At 16.8% G+C, this 14,803-nt stretch overlaps 3 protein-coding genes across 3 annotated transcripts in view; 2 read left to right on the top strand and 1 right to left on the bottom strand.

Annotated features, from left to right (window-relative positions):
- PGAL8A_00147500 (conserved Plasmodium protein, unknown function) overlaps positions 1 to 661 on the top strand; it is a gene marked incomplete at both ends in the record, with an annotated part of 1,370 nt that extends 709 nt beyond the window's left edge. The window contains one exon of the mRNA XM_028675018.1: positions 229 to 661. Coding sequence (XP_028526591.1) covers positions 229 to 661 — 433 coding nt within the window. The remainder of the gene's footprint in view (positions 1 to 228) is intronic.
- Positions 662 to 1,312: 651 nt separating this feature from the next.
- Positions 1,313 to 4,293, top strand: PGAL8A_00147600 (conserved Plasmodium protein, unknown function; the record flags this gene model as incomplete). Its single annotated transcript, XM_028675019.1, has 2 exons — positions 1,313 to 1,742; positions 1,913 to 4,293. The coding sequence occupies 2 exons, from the start codon at positions 1,313 to 1,315 to the stop codon at positions 4,291 to 4,293; spliced, it is 2,811 nt and encodes a 936-aa protein (XP_028526592.1).
- A 493-nt stretch (positions 4,294 to 4,786) lies between these two features.
- Positions 4,787 to 14,459, bottom strand: PGAL8A_00147700 (conserved Plasmodium protein, unknown function; the record flags this gene model as incomplete). Its single annotated transcript, XM_028675020.1, has 3 exons — positions 4,787 to 5,014; positions 5,338 to 5,424; positions 5,502 to 14,459. The coding sequence occupies 3 exons, from the start codon at positions 14,457 to 14,459 to the stop codon at positions 4,787 to 4,789; spliced, it is 9,273 nt and encodes a 3,090-aa protein (XP_028526593.1).
- Between the last annotated feature and the right edge of the window lie 344 nt (positions 14,460 to 14,803).

Below are 14,803 nucleotides of genomic sequence, written 5' to 3' on the forward strand. Positions count from 1 at the left end.
TTCTTGTTATCGTTGGATGTAACGGGTTATCAATATGAAAAAAAAAAAAAAAAAAAAAAAAAAAAGATAATAAGTAAATCAAAAATACAGATAAATTATAAATAAATAAAATATACATAAAATAAAAACTCTAACAAAAAATCATTAAACATATTGGAGATAAAAATTAAAAAAATATAATTTAATGCAGATTTTTTATATATATACGTTAATTTTTTAATTTTATAGGAGCTATATGAACAAATTAGCTAGTGATATGGGAAGGCATATTTGCTATTTTATGAATAAAATAGAAAAAAAAAAAAAAGACGATAATCAAGTTTTTTTTGATGTAAATAATGAAGTTATTACATTAAAAAATGATAATATTTATAAAAAAGAAGATTATTATATTGAAAATTTTAATTTTTGTTCTGATGAAAAAATTAACATAGGAGAAAAAAATATTTTAAATTTTCTTTTAAAAAATATGGTAACAAAAGTAAAAGATGAAAATAATACATTATTTTCAAAATTTTATAACAAAAATTGTAAAAACAGAAAAGATAGTTTATCTGCTTGTTATTTATTATATTATTATTTGAAATACTATGACATTAATAATAATTTCTTCCTTATTCCTTCAAAAAACGTTAATTATATATATCATTTAAAAAAATAGAAAATTTTAACCAAACATATATATATATATATATATACTGTTGATTAGTTTTAATTTTTCTTTCTTATTTTTAATGTTCCTATTTTCACTTTTTTTCTTTATTTTAAAATATGAATTATATTTTTTCTAAATTATTATAATTACTTCTTAAACCATTTTTGTTATATATTTTTATTAAATTTTTAAATTAAAATCTTTATATAATATATTTTCATTTCAATATTAATTTTTTTTTTTAAGTTAAAAAAAAATAATTTTTTTAATAATATGATTTTATTTTAGTTTCTTTTTGTTTTTAATTTTTTAATTAATCATTTTATTTTAATTTTTTTTTTTTTTTTTTTTTTTTTGAAAGAGATATGAATGTATTAATGTAAAATAAAAACATTAAATATATATAAATTTTGAATTTATAAGAAACTAAATTTATAAATATTTTTTCTTCTAAAATTGTGCAATTCATTTTTGTGTTTATAAAAAAAAATATAAAAATATCCTTGAGTCGTAAATATTTATTTTTTTTTAATATACCAATTTGATTATATATATATATATATATATATATATATGTATATTTATTTATGTATATATTTTTTAATTGAACGAGATGAAAAAGAAGATATCTTTTAAATAAAAGAGAAAAAAAGAAAAATGGTTGAAATTAATGAAATAGAGTTTATTGAAGAATCAGAATACTTTAAATTTCAACATGGATCTTTTTTTTCTATACTAGAAGAAGAGAAAAAAAGAAAAAAAGAAACAGGATATTTAGAAAGTAATATTTCTAATAATAATTTTATGATTAGTAATTTGAAGCAAAAAGGTTTTTATATTTTTAATAAAAATTTAAATATATTTTCATTATCTGATTTTTTATATAAAATTGATAATGATAATAGCAACATAAATATTAAGTCATTACCTTTTGAAGAAAATGTTCTTTTAATAGAAAATAATAAAAAGGATGATTTATCATTTATATACACAGATCAATTTAATATTTATATATTTGATTATAATAATGATGAAGTTAACTTGTATTGCAATACTTACCTAAAAATTAAACAGATAAAACATATAGGTATTAAATAAGTAAAAAAAAAATATAAAAAAAAAAATTTGATAATTAGAAATAAATCTATATAATAAAAGAAAACATTGACATAATTAGAATAACTGAATTTTTTTTTTTTTTATTATTACATTCTTTATATATATACATATATATGTATATTTATATTTTTTTTGTAGATAATTTTGTTTTTTTAGTATTGAGTGAAGATGAAAAAATATATATATTAAAAGATAAAATAATACATGAATCCTCTGATTTTACAAATCCTATTAATAATATTGATGAAAAAAATGGAGAATTTTTATTTTCTTATTCAAATGAAGAAACATTTATATTAAAAAACGAAAGTAATACAAATTCTTATGATTTAAGTATTATTAGTAAAGAAATAGATATCGTATATGAATATTGTAATATAATATGTGCAAAAATATTAGAATCAGATAAAAAAAAAAAAAAATTGTTTATAGTAGTTTTATATAAGGAAACGAATGATTTAACAAGTATTACTTATGATATCAATATAGATGATAATGAAATAAAAAGAGTTAACTATTCTGTAAATGACTTTTTTTTTGAGAATTTTGATAAAAAAAATTTTATTAAAACTGTTTATATAACTGAATGGAAAGTTTTAGTTTCTTTTTCATCAGAATCATGCGAAGTTATCACTTATACACATAATGAAAATTTTGATGAAAAAAACAACCTAAACGATTTAAAAATTTTATGTATAAAAGAAGGTTATAAAATTAATACAAGAGAATCTAGTACTTTTTTTTTATCCTTATTTATTTATTCTAAATATGTAGATAAAATATATCGTAAAAGTAAACTAGGGAATGTTCCTTTTTTAAAAAACCCAATTGTTTTTTTTTTGTTACAAGAAAATCTCAAAGTTGTTGTAGAATATTTAGATCAATTTAAGCTAGAGGATAATTCAGATTATTCATTTAATGATATTAAAAATGTAAATGAAAATGAAATAAAGGAAATAAGTTTACTACCACCATTAAATAATGATATAATTGAATTATATGAATTAACAAATCAAAATGCATTATGTATTTTTAAATTAAAGGAGTTAAAAAATGAAGAAAATTTTCAATCAAAAAATGAAAATGCTTTAGAAATATATCAAAGTGATAACAAATCTAATGAAAATAATGTATTATATAATAATGATGATATTATAAAAAACTGCAATGAAAATGTTAATATGTCAGAAGAAGAAAGCAGTATTAATCAAATTGAAGGAAAAAATAATATTAAAGAAAATGGAAAAAATGAAGAATCAAGTAATTATAATAAAAATTTTAAGGATTTTTTATATGAAGATAATAATTTTATTATAAATAAATTACTACCTAAATATAATAAATTAATAAAAAATGGTATGTTTTTATGTGAAGACTTTTTATATAATGAAAATCTAAGCTTTATTCAAAAAATAAAAGTTCCAAAATTTATTAAAAGAAAAGAAAGTTATGGTAGCAAAAGACACACAAAAGTAAATTTTTTAGATACTTATGAAAAAAAAAAAAAAAAAAAAATGGAATTTCAAAAAATATTTAATTCCTTAAATTTTGACATAGTTAAACATGAAAAATTGTCTGAAGAATATTGTGAAAAAATAATAAAAAAAATAGAAAAAAAACAGAAATTTATATTTGATATTAAAAAAATATTTTTAAATGATGAAATAGAAGAAAATATAAAAAATAATAAAGAAGATGAAGAAATGTGTAAAAATAAAAATAAAAACAATAAGAGTAAAAATGAAGAAAAGTGTGGTAACGAAATTCAAATATATATATCAAAAGAAGAAATGAATAAATTTTACCTTGATTTAGATTCCTATTTTTTAAAAAATAAATTGTTCAAAGTAAACAAAGAAATTCTTGATAATTTAAAAAATAATGATTATAATAATTATATTTTTCAAATTATATTTTATAATATTTTCTTAAAAAAAGGTTTTACATATTGTGAATTTTTTTTATATTTTATTTTAAAAAATTATAATTCTGAATGCTTTTCAAATTCCTTACCATTACTGGAATATTATTTTAGCTACATATTAAAACTATATATAGAAACAAATAAAAAAAATAATAATATAGATAATGAAACTAGTAATATATTGGATATAGGAAAAAATTTATTAAATAATAATAGTTCTAATGTAGCTAAAAAAAGTTATATATATGATGATTTAGATAACATCAATAATGAATGTATAGTAACCTCTTGTGATGACGATTTAAATAATAAAATATATAATGAAGATAATAAAAAAAAATACAATAAATATGTTTCAAAAATAATTCCTTTATTTTATGAAGAAAGTGATAAAGAAAAGGAATTAAATTTATTTAAAATAATGCATTATAGTATTAATTTTTTAAATAATAGTTTATATAATTTTCTTTCACAAAAATTATTGGCATATATAGCTGAAAACGACCTAAATAAAATAGATAATAATATAATTTCAGATAAAATCCATTTGTTAAATATTATGCTTAATAAAAACGATATTAAGAAAATAAATTAAGGAAAAATTTTAAAGAAATTAAAAATTTAAATAGAAAAATTTTCAAAGAACTTAAAATTATTACACCTAATTAATGATACATTAATTTTTATATTATTATTCATGAAATCATATTATTTTTAAAGATATGAATTATTAATTATGGTTATAATTTTTTTTTTTTTTTTTTTTGTCTTATTTTATATTTGCACTTCTGTAGGAAAATAAAAAATTTTTTTTATATTATCATTAGGTATATAATATTAATAATTTTAATAAATTTTAACATTATTATTTCCTTTAAAAAAAAAAAAAAGGCTTAAGGAAAATTTTTAGAAGGATATATATTTATTTATATGAATTAAAATTTAAAATAAATACAAAAAAAAGAAAAAGAAAAAAAAAAAAAAAACAAAAAAAAAAAAAAAAAAAAAAANATTTTTTTTTTTTTTTTTTTTTTTTTTTTTTACATATTTACTTTTTTTTTAAATTTGTAAATTAAATAATTTTATTTTTAATTAAAAAAATAACTACAGACTTTATATAAAATGTCTTCTGAATTAATTATGTCTTTTTTTTTTTTCAAAAATATTTCTTTATATTTCTTATTTATCTCAAAATAATTTTTATATTTCTTTATATTTTTTTTATTTTTGTAACCTTTTAATGATTCTGTAGCAAAATAAACTAACTGTGGATTTTCTGAGCATAATTTCAAAATTCTGTCAATTCGTTTTATATTCTAAAAAAAAAAAAAAAAAAAAAAAAAAAAAATTNAAAAAAAAAAAGAAATAAGGAAAATTTTTAGAAGGATATATATTTATTTATATGAATTAAAATTTAAAATAAATACAAAAAAAAGAAAAAGAAAAAAAAAAAAAAAAAAAAAAAAAAAAATTGTATTAAATATATAATAAATAAAAAATACAGAAAAGATAACAGATTTAAATTAATATATAATATATAATATATAATTTTTATAATAGAAATAATAATGATCCACTTGTGTGTAAAATAATAAAGCATTTTCCTAATTATTTTTTTAATTTTTTTTTTTTTTTTTACTGTCAAAATATTTTTATTCTTAAACATATTTGCTTGAAGCGCTAAAATAATGCATAGTAATTCAGGTAGATACATTTTAAATAATTTCTAAAAAATAAAAATTTTAAAAAATGAATAAAAGTGAATTATTGTATATTTCATATATTAAATTTTATGATTAAAACCTGTGCTATCCATATTAGTTGAGATGCAGAGTTCTTACTTAGCCAAGTTGAAATTTTTATTAAAATGTGAAGATTATTTTTTATGTTCATATCATCTTTTATTTTTAATTTATTAGAGTGGTTATATTTCTTTTTTTTCTTTAAAATATAATTCTTATAATTTTTATAGCTAAGTGAAATAGAATCACTTAAAGTAGATAATTTATCATTCAATTCTTGATAGTTATTTTTTGATGATATAATAATATCTGAATTATAACATCTATTATTTTCTTCATCTAATATATTATTAAAATCACTTAAAGAAATATTTGTTTCTTTCATTACCTTTTGGTCAATATTTTCTTTTGGTAACATAAAATCATTATTACAAATTTTACTTGTACTATTACTTATTTCGCTAAATAAAAAATTGTTATCCACATTTTCTCTTTTTGAATAAGTAATATCTAAATTATTATTATTAATATCATTATATAAATTATTAGTGTTACTAATTTTTTTTTTTTTTTTTTTTTTTTTTTTCTCATCCTTGTTAGAATTATTCCCGTTTATAATTCTATAATGTTTACAGAGAATTTTATAATTAAATAAAGAAGAAATAAATTTTAAAATTTTGTAATTATCCTTTTGAACATTTTTATTTTTTTTATTAATTTTTTTTAATTTTTTCAATTTTCTAGGAAAATTAAATAAATCAGAACATATAATAATTGAAATAGATAATGTATATTGTATCTGTATACTAAGGATAAGAGCATGAAGATAAAATAAATCATTATTTTCATTATTTTCATTATTATTTTCATTATTTTCATTATTATTTATATTATTCATATTATTTTCTATATTTGATTTTAAATACTCTTTATTATTTTCATATAAATAATTATTATTTTCTTCATTATTTAAAGAAGGAATTTTTAATAAATTTGCACTTTCATTAAAAATACTATCTACACTTAATAAACTTTGAGAATCTGTAAAAGAATTGGAAACATTTATAATATTTTTTTTTTTTATATTTTTCTTATTATTAAAATATAAAGGAAAATAATTCATTATTATTTCTTTTTTTTTTATAACAATGTTTAAATATTTAGATGCAGCTAAAATTTGTTGTGAAGTATCATAATGCAAAATAGACGAATGATAATAATAACTTTTATATAATTTGATACATAGATGGTAAAGTGATAGTAATATATTTTGTAATTTTGCCATTTTAAAACTAACTTTTCTTATTAATTTTTTCTCTTTTTTCTTTTTTATAAGAATATTTAAATTTTTATTATTAAATTGAATTAATTTAACAATGTTTTTCTTTTTTAATAAATATATAATAATATTATTATATTTTTTCATTTTGAAATTTATCCATTTATCATATAAATAACATTTATTCAAAATATGAGAATATAATTCTTTTTTTTCAGATGTTGGAAAATTACTTCTAGGATATTTTTTATTACTATTATTGTTAATATTATTATTATCAGCAGTGGTAGAATTATTATTAGCAGTAGTGGTAGAATTATTATTACCAGCAGTGGTAGAATTATTATTACCAGCAGTGGTAGAATTATCATTATTATTATTTCTTAATAAATTTTTAGATCCCATTTTTAAAAAGTTACATTTAAAATAATCATGAGATATACGTTTAATTATTTTTTGAGCACATTTATATTTATTTGAAAAAATAAATATATGTAAAATATATGTTACACAACGAAATTTAAAAAAATCATAGAAATTTTTTCCATTTTTTTCAAAAAATTTTATCCATTTTAATATTTCTATTAAAATACTTTTTAGTTCTAGTTTAAAATAAAGTATACAAAAGTAAAAATTCGCAATTTCCCAACCCATTAACAAAATATTTTCACTAATTATATTTTCATTTTCATAAGCATATTTATTTTCATCTTCATTATAAATTTTTTTCCCTTTTTCATTTGTACATTCATCATAATTTCTTTTTTCATCTACATTATGATCTATCATGTTAATAAGAAGTTCATAATTTTTTTTTATAAACAAATATATCTCATGATAAGAACACCCTAAAAAAAATTTACAGTTAATTGTTATTTGAATATATTGTAAATAAATTTGGCTTTTATTTAACCAAATAGATGATATATTATATTTCATAATTTTCTTGAACATTTTTTTTTGTTTAAATTTTTTTTTCATTATTTTCATACATATTAATAAATCCAAATATTTTTTTTCATACTTTTCATGCCACTGTATATCATATATTTTTAACTTCGTTTTAATTTGTTTTAATAAAAAACTACTATTTTCTTTTTCATTTTGTTCATAACAATCATTATTATCATTCTCTTTACATTTGACTATATATTCGTTAGAGCTACTATTTTTTAACGATATATTAAATAATGATAATTTATTTTCATTTTTATTAATTATATCATTCATGAAATATTTCTTATTTTGTAGGTGTAGGAAAGATGGGATTTCGTTAATTGAAAGAAATACTTTACAAATACATTCTATCCATGATAAAAAATATAAAGTAAGTGTATCATATATGAAATCTTTTTTTTCTAATTTAAAAAAAATGTTTTTTTTTGTAATACTCTCTTTATGTAAAAAATTTTTTGGAAAATGATGATAAGAAAGTAAAGAATTTGATGATAAACATATACTGCTAATTCTTTCTTTTAAGCCGAAAATTATCCAATAATTTTTTAAAATAGAACAATTGTGTTTTTGTAAAGAAGAATATCTTTTAATATTTTGGCTAATTAATTCTATTTTTTCATAATTAATGTTTATTTCATTATTTTCTACATTATTTTTTTTAGTTGAACACAAATTATATAACATATTATTTATTTCATAAAAATTCTCAGAAAATATTCTTTCCACCCATGTCCATATATTATTATAATTATCATATATATGATTAGGCAGTGGTATAAGATTATTCGATTTATTATCATTATCAATTATATTTTTACTATTTACCTTTTTATAATTTTTTTCATTATAATTTTCATTTATGTTTTTTGTATCATTTTCTGTTTGTTTTATTTTATTATTTTCATGATTCTTTTCTTCTTTGTAATTTTTTTTTATTTCATTTCTTTTTAAAAAATGTAAATGAATAGATATAGATATAAATTTTTTTTGAGCAAAATTTAGAAATACACGAAAGAATTTTCTTATAATTAAAACATTCTCAACTGAATATTCTCTACTGTCGTAAATTAAATTAAAAATTTCTATTATTATTAAGCACAACAATTTTTCAAAATTTGTTTTTGTCTGATATTTTACAATTGTATCAATTTTATTATTTTTAAATAAAACAAAATTATTTATATTGTTACTTATTTGAGAATTTTCTATTTTATCTGTTTTATCTTCTTTATCATTGTTAATGATTGATTCATTTTCTAAATAATTTTCTGTTGCTTTAGAATTATCATTAATAATATTCTCTTCCTTATATGTACATATTTTTTTTAAGTGAATATTTTTTTTTTTATTATTCTCTTTTTTGTTTATACATTTTGTTGTTCTTAGTATACTCATCCTTTTTCTCAAATTTTGTTCAAAATAAGTTTTTCTTCTTTTTTTCTTGTTATCATTATATATTTTTAATTTATTTTTGTGTAAATTTTCTGAAAATCTGTATTTTATTTTTTTACTATTGGTAGAACCCCATTTATTCATTAACAATTTGCATTTTTTTCTTTTACTTGTTTTTCTATTTTCTTCATCTTTTAATCTCTCCTTTTTATCAAAATTTTTATGAAATACATTTAAATAACATATGATATTATTTTTTTCTATATATTCATTTAAATTATGGCTAATAGTAATATAACAAGCTAATGCCAAAAAAATTACATCTAAAATAGTTTTTTCTTTAATTAGATAATCATTTTTTAAATAATTTGTATGATATTTTAAAGTATTATTAGATGGTTTATAATTCTTAGGTATAATAATTTTATAAAAAAAAAAATGTTCAAACATAAGCATTGTGTTATCATTTTTTTTAAAATTAATTATTGATGAATTTAATAAAATAGCAATACAATGTTTTTCAAATATTCTGCAACTTTCACAAAAAAAATTCCATTTATTATAAATAAAAATAAAGCAAACTATTTGTGAAACTATAATTAGAATAGCTATATCTAATAGTGGCCATTCTTCTGGACAACTGTTCACAATTTGCTTCATAAAATCAGACAATTCCCTATTTATTTTATTCACATTTTTATTGATATTATTTTCATCTGTTTGATTTTCATTATAATCATTTTTATTTTTCTCTTTTGACCTTTTTTTTTCTATGAATGACTTGTATAACGATTCTTCTTTTTCAAAAATTAAAATCATCAATTTTTCTGCTAAATAAAATTTATCATTATTTATAATTTGGAAAATTATGTTCATCCACTCATGCTCATAAAAAAATATATTTTTATTTTTCTCTAAATTTTCTTCTAATTGTTCACATTCTTCTGATATTTTTACTTTTTTCTCTTCATAATTATGTTCTTCAATTTTAACTAAATCATTAATTTTCTTTTTATTGCAATAATACGTTTCATTATCTAATATATGACTATTTTTTAAGATATTTTTTTTTTCTTCATCAGTTGTTTTGTAGTTTTTAGTGTATTCCATTTCATTGTTTTCTTCAATACTATATCCTTCAGAAGGATTATTTAATTTTTCTTTTTCTTTCTTTTTTAAATGATTTAAATTAACATTTGAAAATTTTTCAATTTTTCTTTTTTTAACATTTTTTTTTTTTTTGTCATATTTTCTATGAAAATTTATATTGGCTTGAGATTCATTATCTATATTTTTTTCTTCATCATTTAAATGAAATATATTGTCATATATTTTATTTATTCTTCTTTTCTTTAAATTTTTTGTTTTTATCTTATTAACACTAAGGTTATAATTATTTTTAAATTTTAAATAGAAATTATATTTTGCATTTTTTTTCTTTTCTTCATTCAGGAATTTATTTGAAAGAGATCTTTTAGATATATTATTTAAATTTAAATATCTTTCACTCTTTATGTGATTTTCATTTTCTAAAATAATATTTTCTTTTTTCTTCTTTTCTATATGTTGGTTGGTTCCTATTTTATTGTTATTTGATATATAATTAATTTTTTTTTTTCCTTCATCCTTTTTATCAGAATAATCATATTTATATTTATTCATTTTTTTGCAGTCATTTTTTATAATCAAACTTTTACTTTTTTTTATTTCCATATCCTTCTCAGCATTTTCCATGTCACTGTTATTTTTATTAAATTTAATAAAATCCTTATTTTTTTTTTCTTTTAAATATTCCCACTTTTCATAATTTATTATATGATCCTTTTTTGAAGTTAAAACATCTTCATAATTTAATTTTTCTAGTTTTTTTTTTTTATTTAAATCATTTTTATTTTCTTTTATATTTCCATTTTCATTGTATATATTTGATTTTTCCTTTTTACCATATATGACATCAGAGTATTCTATATGACTATCTGAAAGCATTAAAACACTTAAATTTACATTATTCAAGAGTGATATATTGTCTGTTTCATGTTTATTTTTTTTATTTGTAAGATTTATTAAAGTTTCTTGTTCCTCTATTTCTTTTGTAATATCAAAAACTTTATTTGAATTAGTTTGTAATTTTATTTTGTCTCTATTTATATTTTTCGTTATACATCTTTTTATACCCATATCATTCTTTATCTCTTCTTTATTTTCTTTAATTGATTTATGTTCATCTCTTTGTTTATCATTATGAATAAATGAAGTCACATTATGTTTATTTTCATCATTATTGCTTTCATGGCATAATATTTCTAAATTATCATTTTCAATATTTTCTATTTCTTTTTTATGAATAATTTGATCAGTCTTATATTCAGTTATAACATTGTTAATGTATTCACATGTTTCATTATTTTTCTTAGAAATTGAATAATTTTCATTTATTTTGTTTTTTAATTTATCATCATGTAAGATTTCGTTATCTATATTTAATTTATAGAAATTTTTACTAGTATTCATTTGCTTATTTTTTTTCTCTGTGTTATCTATAAATGTATTCTCTATGTTTTCATCATATTGTGAATTTTCATTTATTCTTTTATCATCAAGTATATTTGTAATTTTTTTACTTGATGAAATATTTTCCTTGCTAAATTGAAGATTTACTTTTTTTTTTAAATTATTATCATTGTTGTATTCTTTACAATTGCTTTCTAATTCGTCAAATTTTAAATGTTTTATAGATTTTTCTTCTCCTTTTAGAGAAAAATATTTTTCATTATTATAGTTATCTTCACAATTATTCTTATTATTATAAAATATAAGTTTATTTCCAATTATTTTTTGTTCATTATGGTTATTAGATTTTTTTATTTTTATAGAGGATATATATTTTGTTTTTGTATGCAGTAAAATATCCTCTGATACATATTTCTCATTTGAATTGTAATTATTAGAATTCAAATTAGACAGTTTTTCATATTCATTGTTTAAATTAGGTATGCTCTTAATTTTATCATTTCCCTCACTCAAATTATTTTTTAATAATATCATAGAATCATCTTGAATCTCTTCTTTATTAGTTAATATATCTTCATAAAAACAAGTTTTATAAAGTTTATCTTCATGTAAATTAGTTTTTGGTTGAGAATAATCTTTGTTTTCATTATATTTTTTACTTTCTTTTTCCGTTATTTGATCATTATTTCTTAAATAATTTTCATTAATGTTATTTCTATTCAATTTAATATTATCACCTAACTTTAAATTTTCCTTATTATTATATTGCATATATATTTTATTTTTTAATAAGTTATTTTTTTCCTTAATTAAGGAATTATTAGATATGCTTGAATTATTTTTTATTACAATTTTATTAACAGATGAAGAATTTTTTTTTGAATTTTCTTTCAATTTACTTTTTGATTTAATATTAATATTTTCTTTTAAATGAATGTAATTTTTATATATATTTGTTTTAAAATTTCTATTAAGAAAAGAGCATTCTTTATTTATATTTGAAACATTCATTTTTCTTATTGGTAAATTTAACGTATTTAATTTTTTCGGTATGTTTGATAATAATTCATTTTTATTTTCCAAATTTTTTGATTTATTCACTTTGTTTTCTTTTTTAGTACTTTCTAGTGTAATATTTCTTTTATTTAATAATGGAAAATTCTTAACATAAGCAGATTCTCTCCCTCTTAAAATATTTTTGCTTTCTCCTATATTATTAATATGTTTATATAATATATTAGATTCATAATTATCTTTATCATTTACACTACTTGGACAATTCAGGCTACTATTTATTTGAATCTTTTTTAATTGGATACTTTTTTCATATTTTAACTTATTATCACCAGAATTCAATTTAAGCTTATCATGAATTAAGTTACTTTTATTATTTGTTACATATTTTTCTTCATCATTCGAAATGCTAAATCTTCTCGTAAAATTATTTTTATTAAAAATAAAACGTTGGCTATCATGTACTGTAGAAAATCTTCTAATTATCTTTTGCTTTGTATCAAAATTATTTTGATTTTTTATTAATGGTATTTTTTCTTTTATGTTTATTGAATTTTTAGAGAAAACATTTTTAATAGCACTTTCAGGATTTTCTTTATTAATTAAATTACTTTTATTTAAAGAAATATTTCCTCTTTTAGAAAATTCATATGTATTTTTTGGAAAAAGTTGATCTGACATATTTTTTTCTTTTTGAGGATTTATAATTGTGTTAATTAAAATCTTTTTAAGATCTTCATGAAATTTTTCGTTAGACATTGAATTAGTTGTTTTTTTTTTAAAAGAAGACTTAGAATTATTTAAGAGATATTTAGGTGAAAATCTAGTAAATTTGTTTATACTTTTTTCCTTTTTATTAATACTTAATAATGAAGGCTTATTAATTTCTTTCAATTTCAAATTTATAACATTCTTTTTTATGTTATCAGTTTCTGAACCAATAGTTTCATCAATTTTATTTTTTAGAATTTTACTAGACATATGATTTTGTTTTATCTCATTATATATTTGATTTTTTTTATTATTTTTAATAAGAGATATTTTGGGAATTATTTTCTTATTTTCATTATGTGTTGTTTCATTTTTCGTTTTATCAATTCCAATTAATGTACTATTTTTGTTATTTATATTTATGCTTTCATTTATAGGTATTTTTTTATCTTTTTTATCAAAGATAGGTTTTTCTATAAATTTAAATTTTGATTCATTATTATTATTTTTTAAATTAGCCCATACTTTTCTAATACGTAAAAATTTTTCATTATTATTTTTAATAGTACTCTTTAGTTTTAGAGTTTCTATTTTTTCTGAATGTGTTGCGACTGATTTTAATTCATTAAATTCATTAATTGAATTAAAACATTCTATGTTTTTATTTTTTTCTAAATTTACATTTTCCACTTTATTAAGTTCATTAACTTTCTTATCATTTTCTATATATTTTTTTTTTATGTTGATATTTTGTTCATTTTGCTTTTTTTCCTCAAAAATTGATTTTCTTTTATATGTGATATTCTTATTTTTACTATCAATATTTTTTAATATACTTATATAATTTTTATTTCTTAAATTATCTGAATCATTTTTCTTATACGAATTGTTTATGTTTTCTGAATTTTCTATATAATCTTTACCCTTTGTGTCTTTTAAATTATTTTTATCCTTACAATTATTTAAATTATATGAAAATTTATTATTACCAGAATTAAATACATTTTTATATTTAGAATAATACACATTTTCGTGCGATAATATACTTTTATTTTTTTCATTTTTCTTTTCAGTTATACTTAAGTTTCTCTTTGAAATAGTTTCATTGTTTAGAGAATTTTTATAATTTGTAAATTTTTTAACATTATATTCCATTTCTATGAAAAATGATTATTTTCTTTTTACGTTCATATCATCTCACAAATTTTACTTTCATTTATTTTTGAAACGCGGTTTATTTAAAAAACCATATACTGCTTTTGAATACGAAATTACATAAAGAATATATACTTTTTAATATTTTATATTTATTACTAACATTTGCATTATTGTAATTGTTTATCTTATTATATATGTGTAATAATAATTTAAGACGATAAATCATAATACTATATAATGAAAAAAAGTTCCGTAATCACAAATTTATTATTATCAATAACGTATGAAAATTAAACTTATTTAAAAATATATCTTTTAAATATAATATAAAAAAAATGTCC

This window comes from Plasmodium gallinaceum (genome assembly GCF_900005855.1).
Source record: "Plasmodium gallinaceum strain 8A genome assembly, contig: PGAL8A_v1_65, whole genome shotgun sequence".
NCBI classification, from domain to species: Eukaryota; Apicomplexa; class Aconoidasida; order Haemosporida; family Plasmodiidae; genus Plasmodium; species Plasmodium gallinaceum.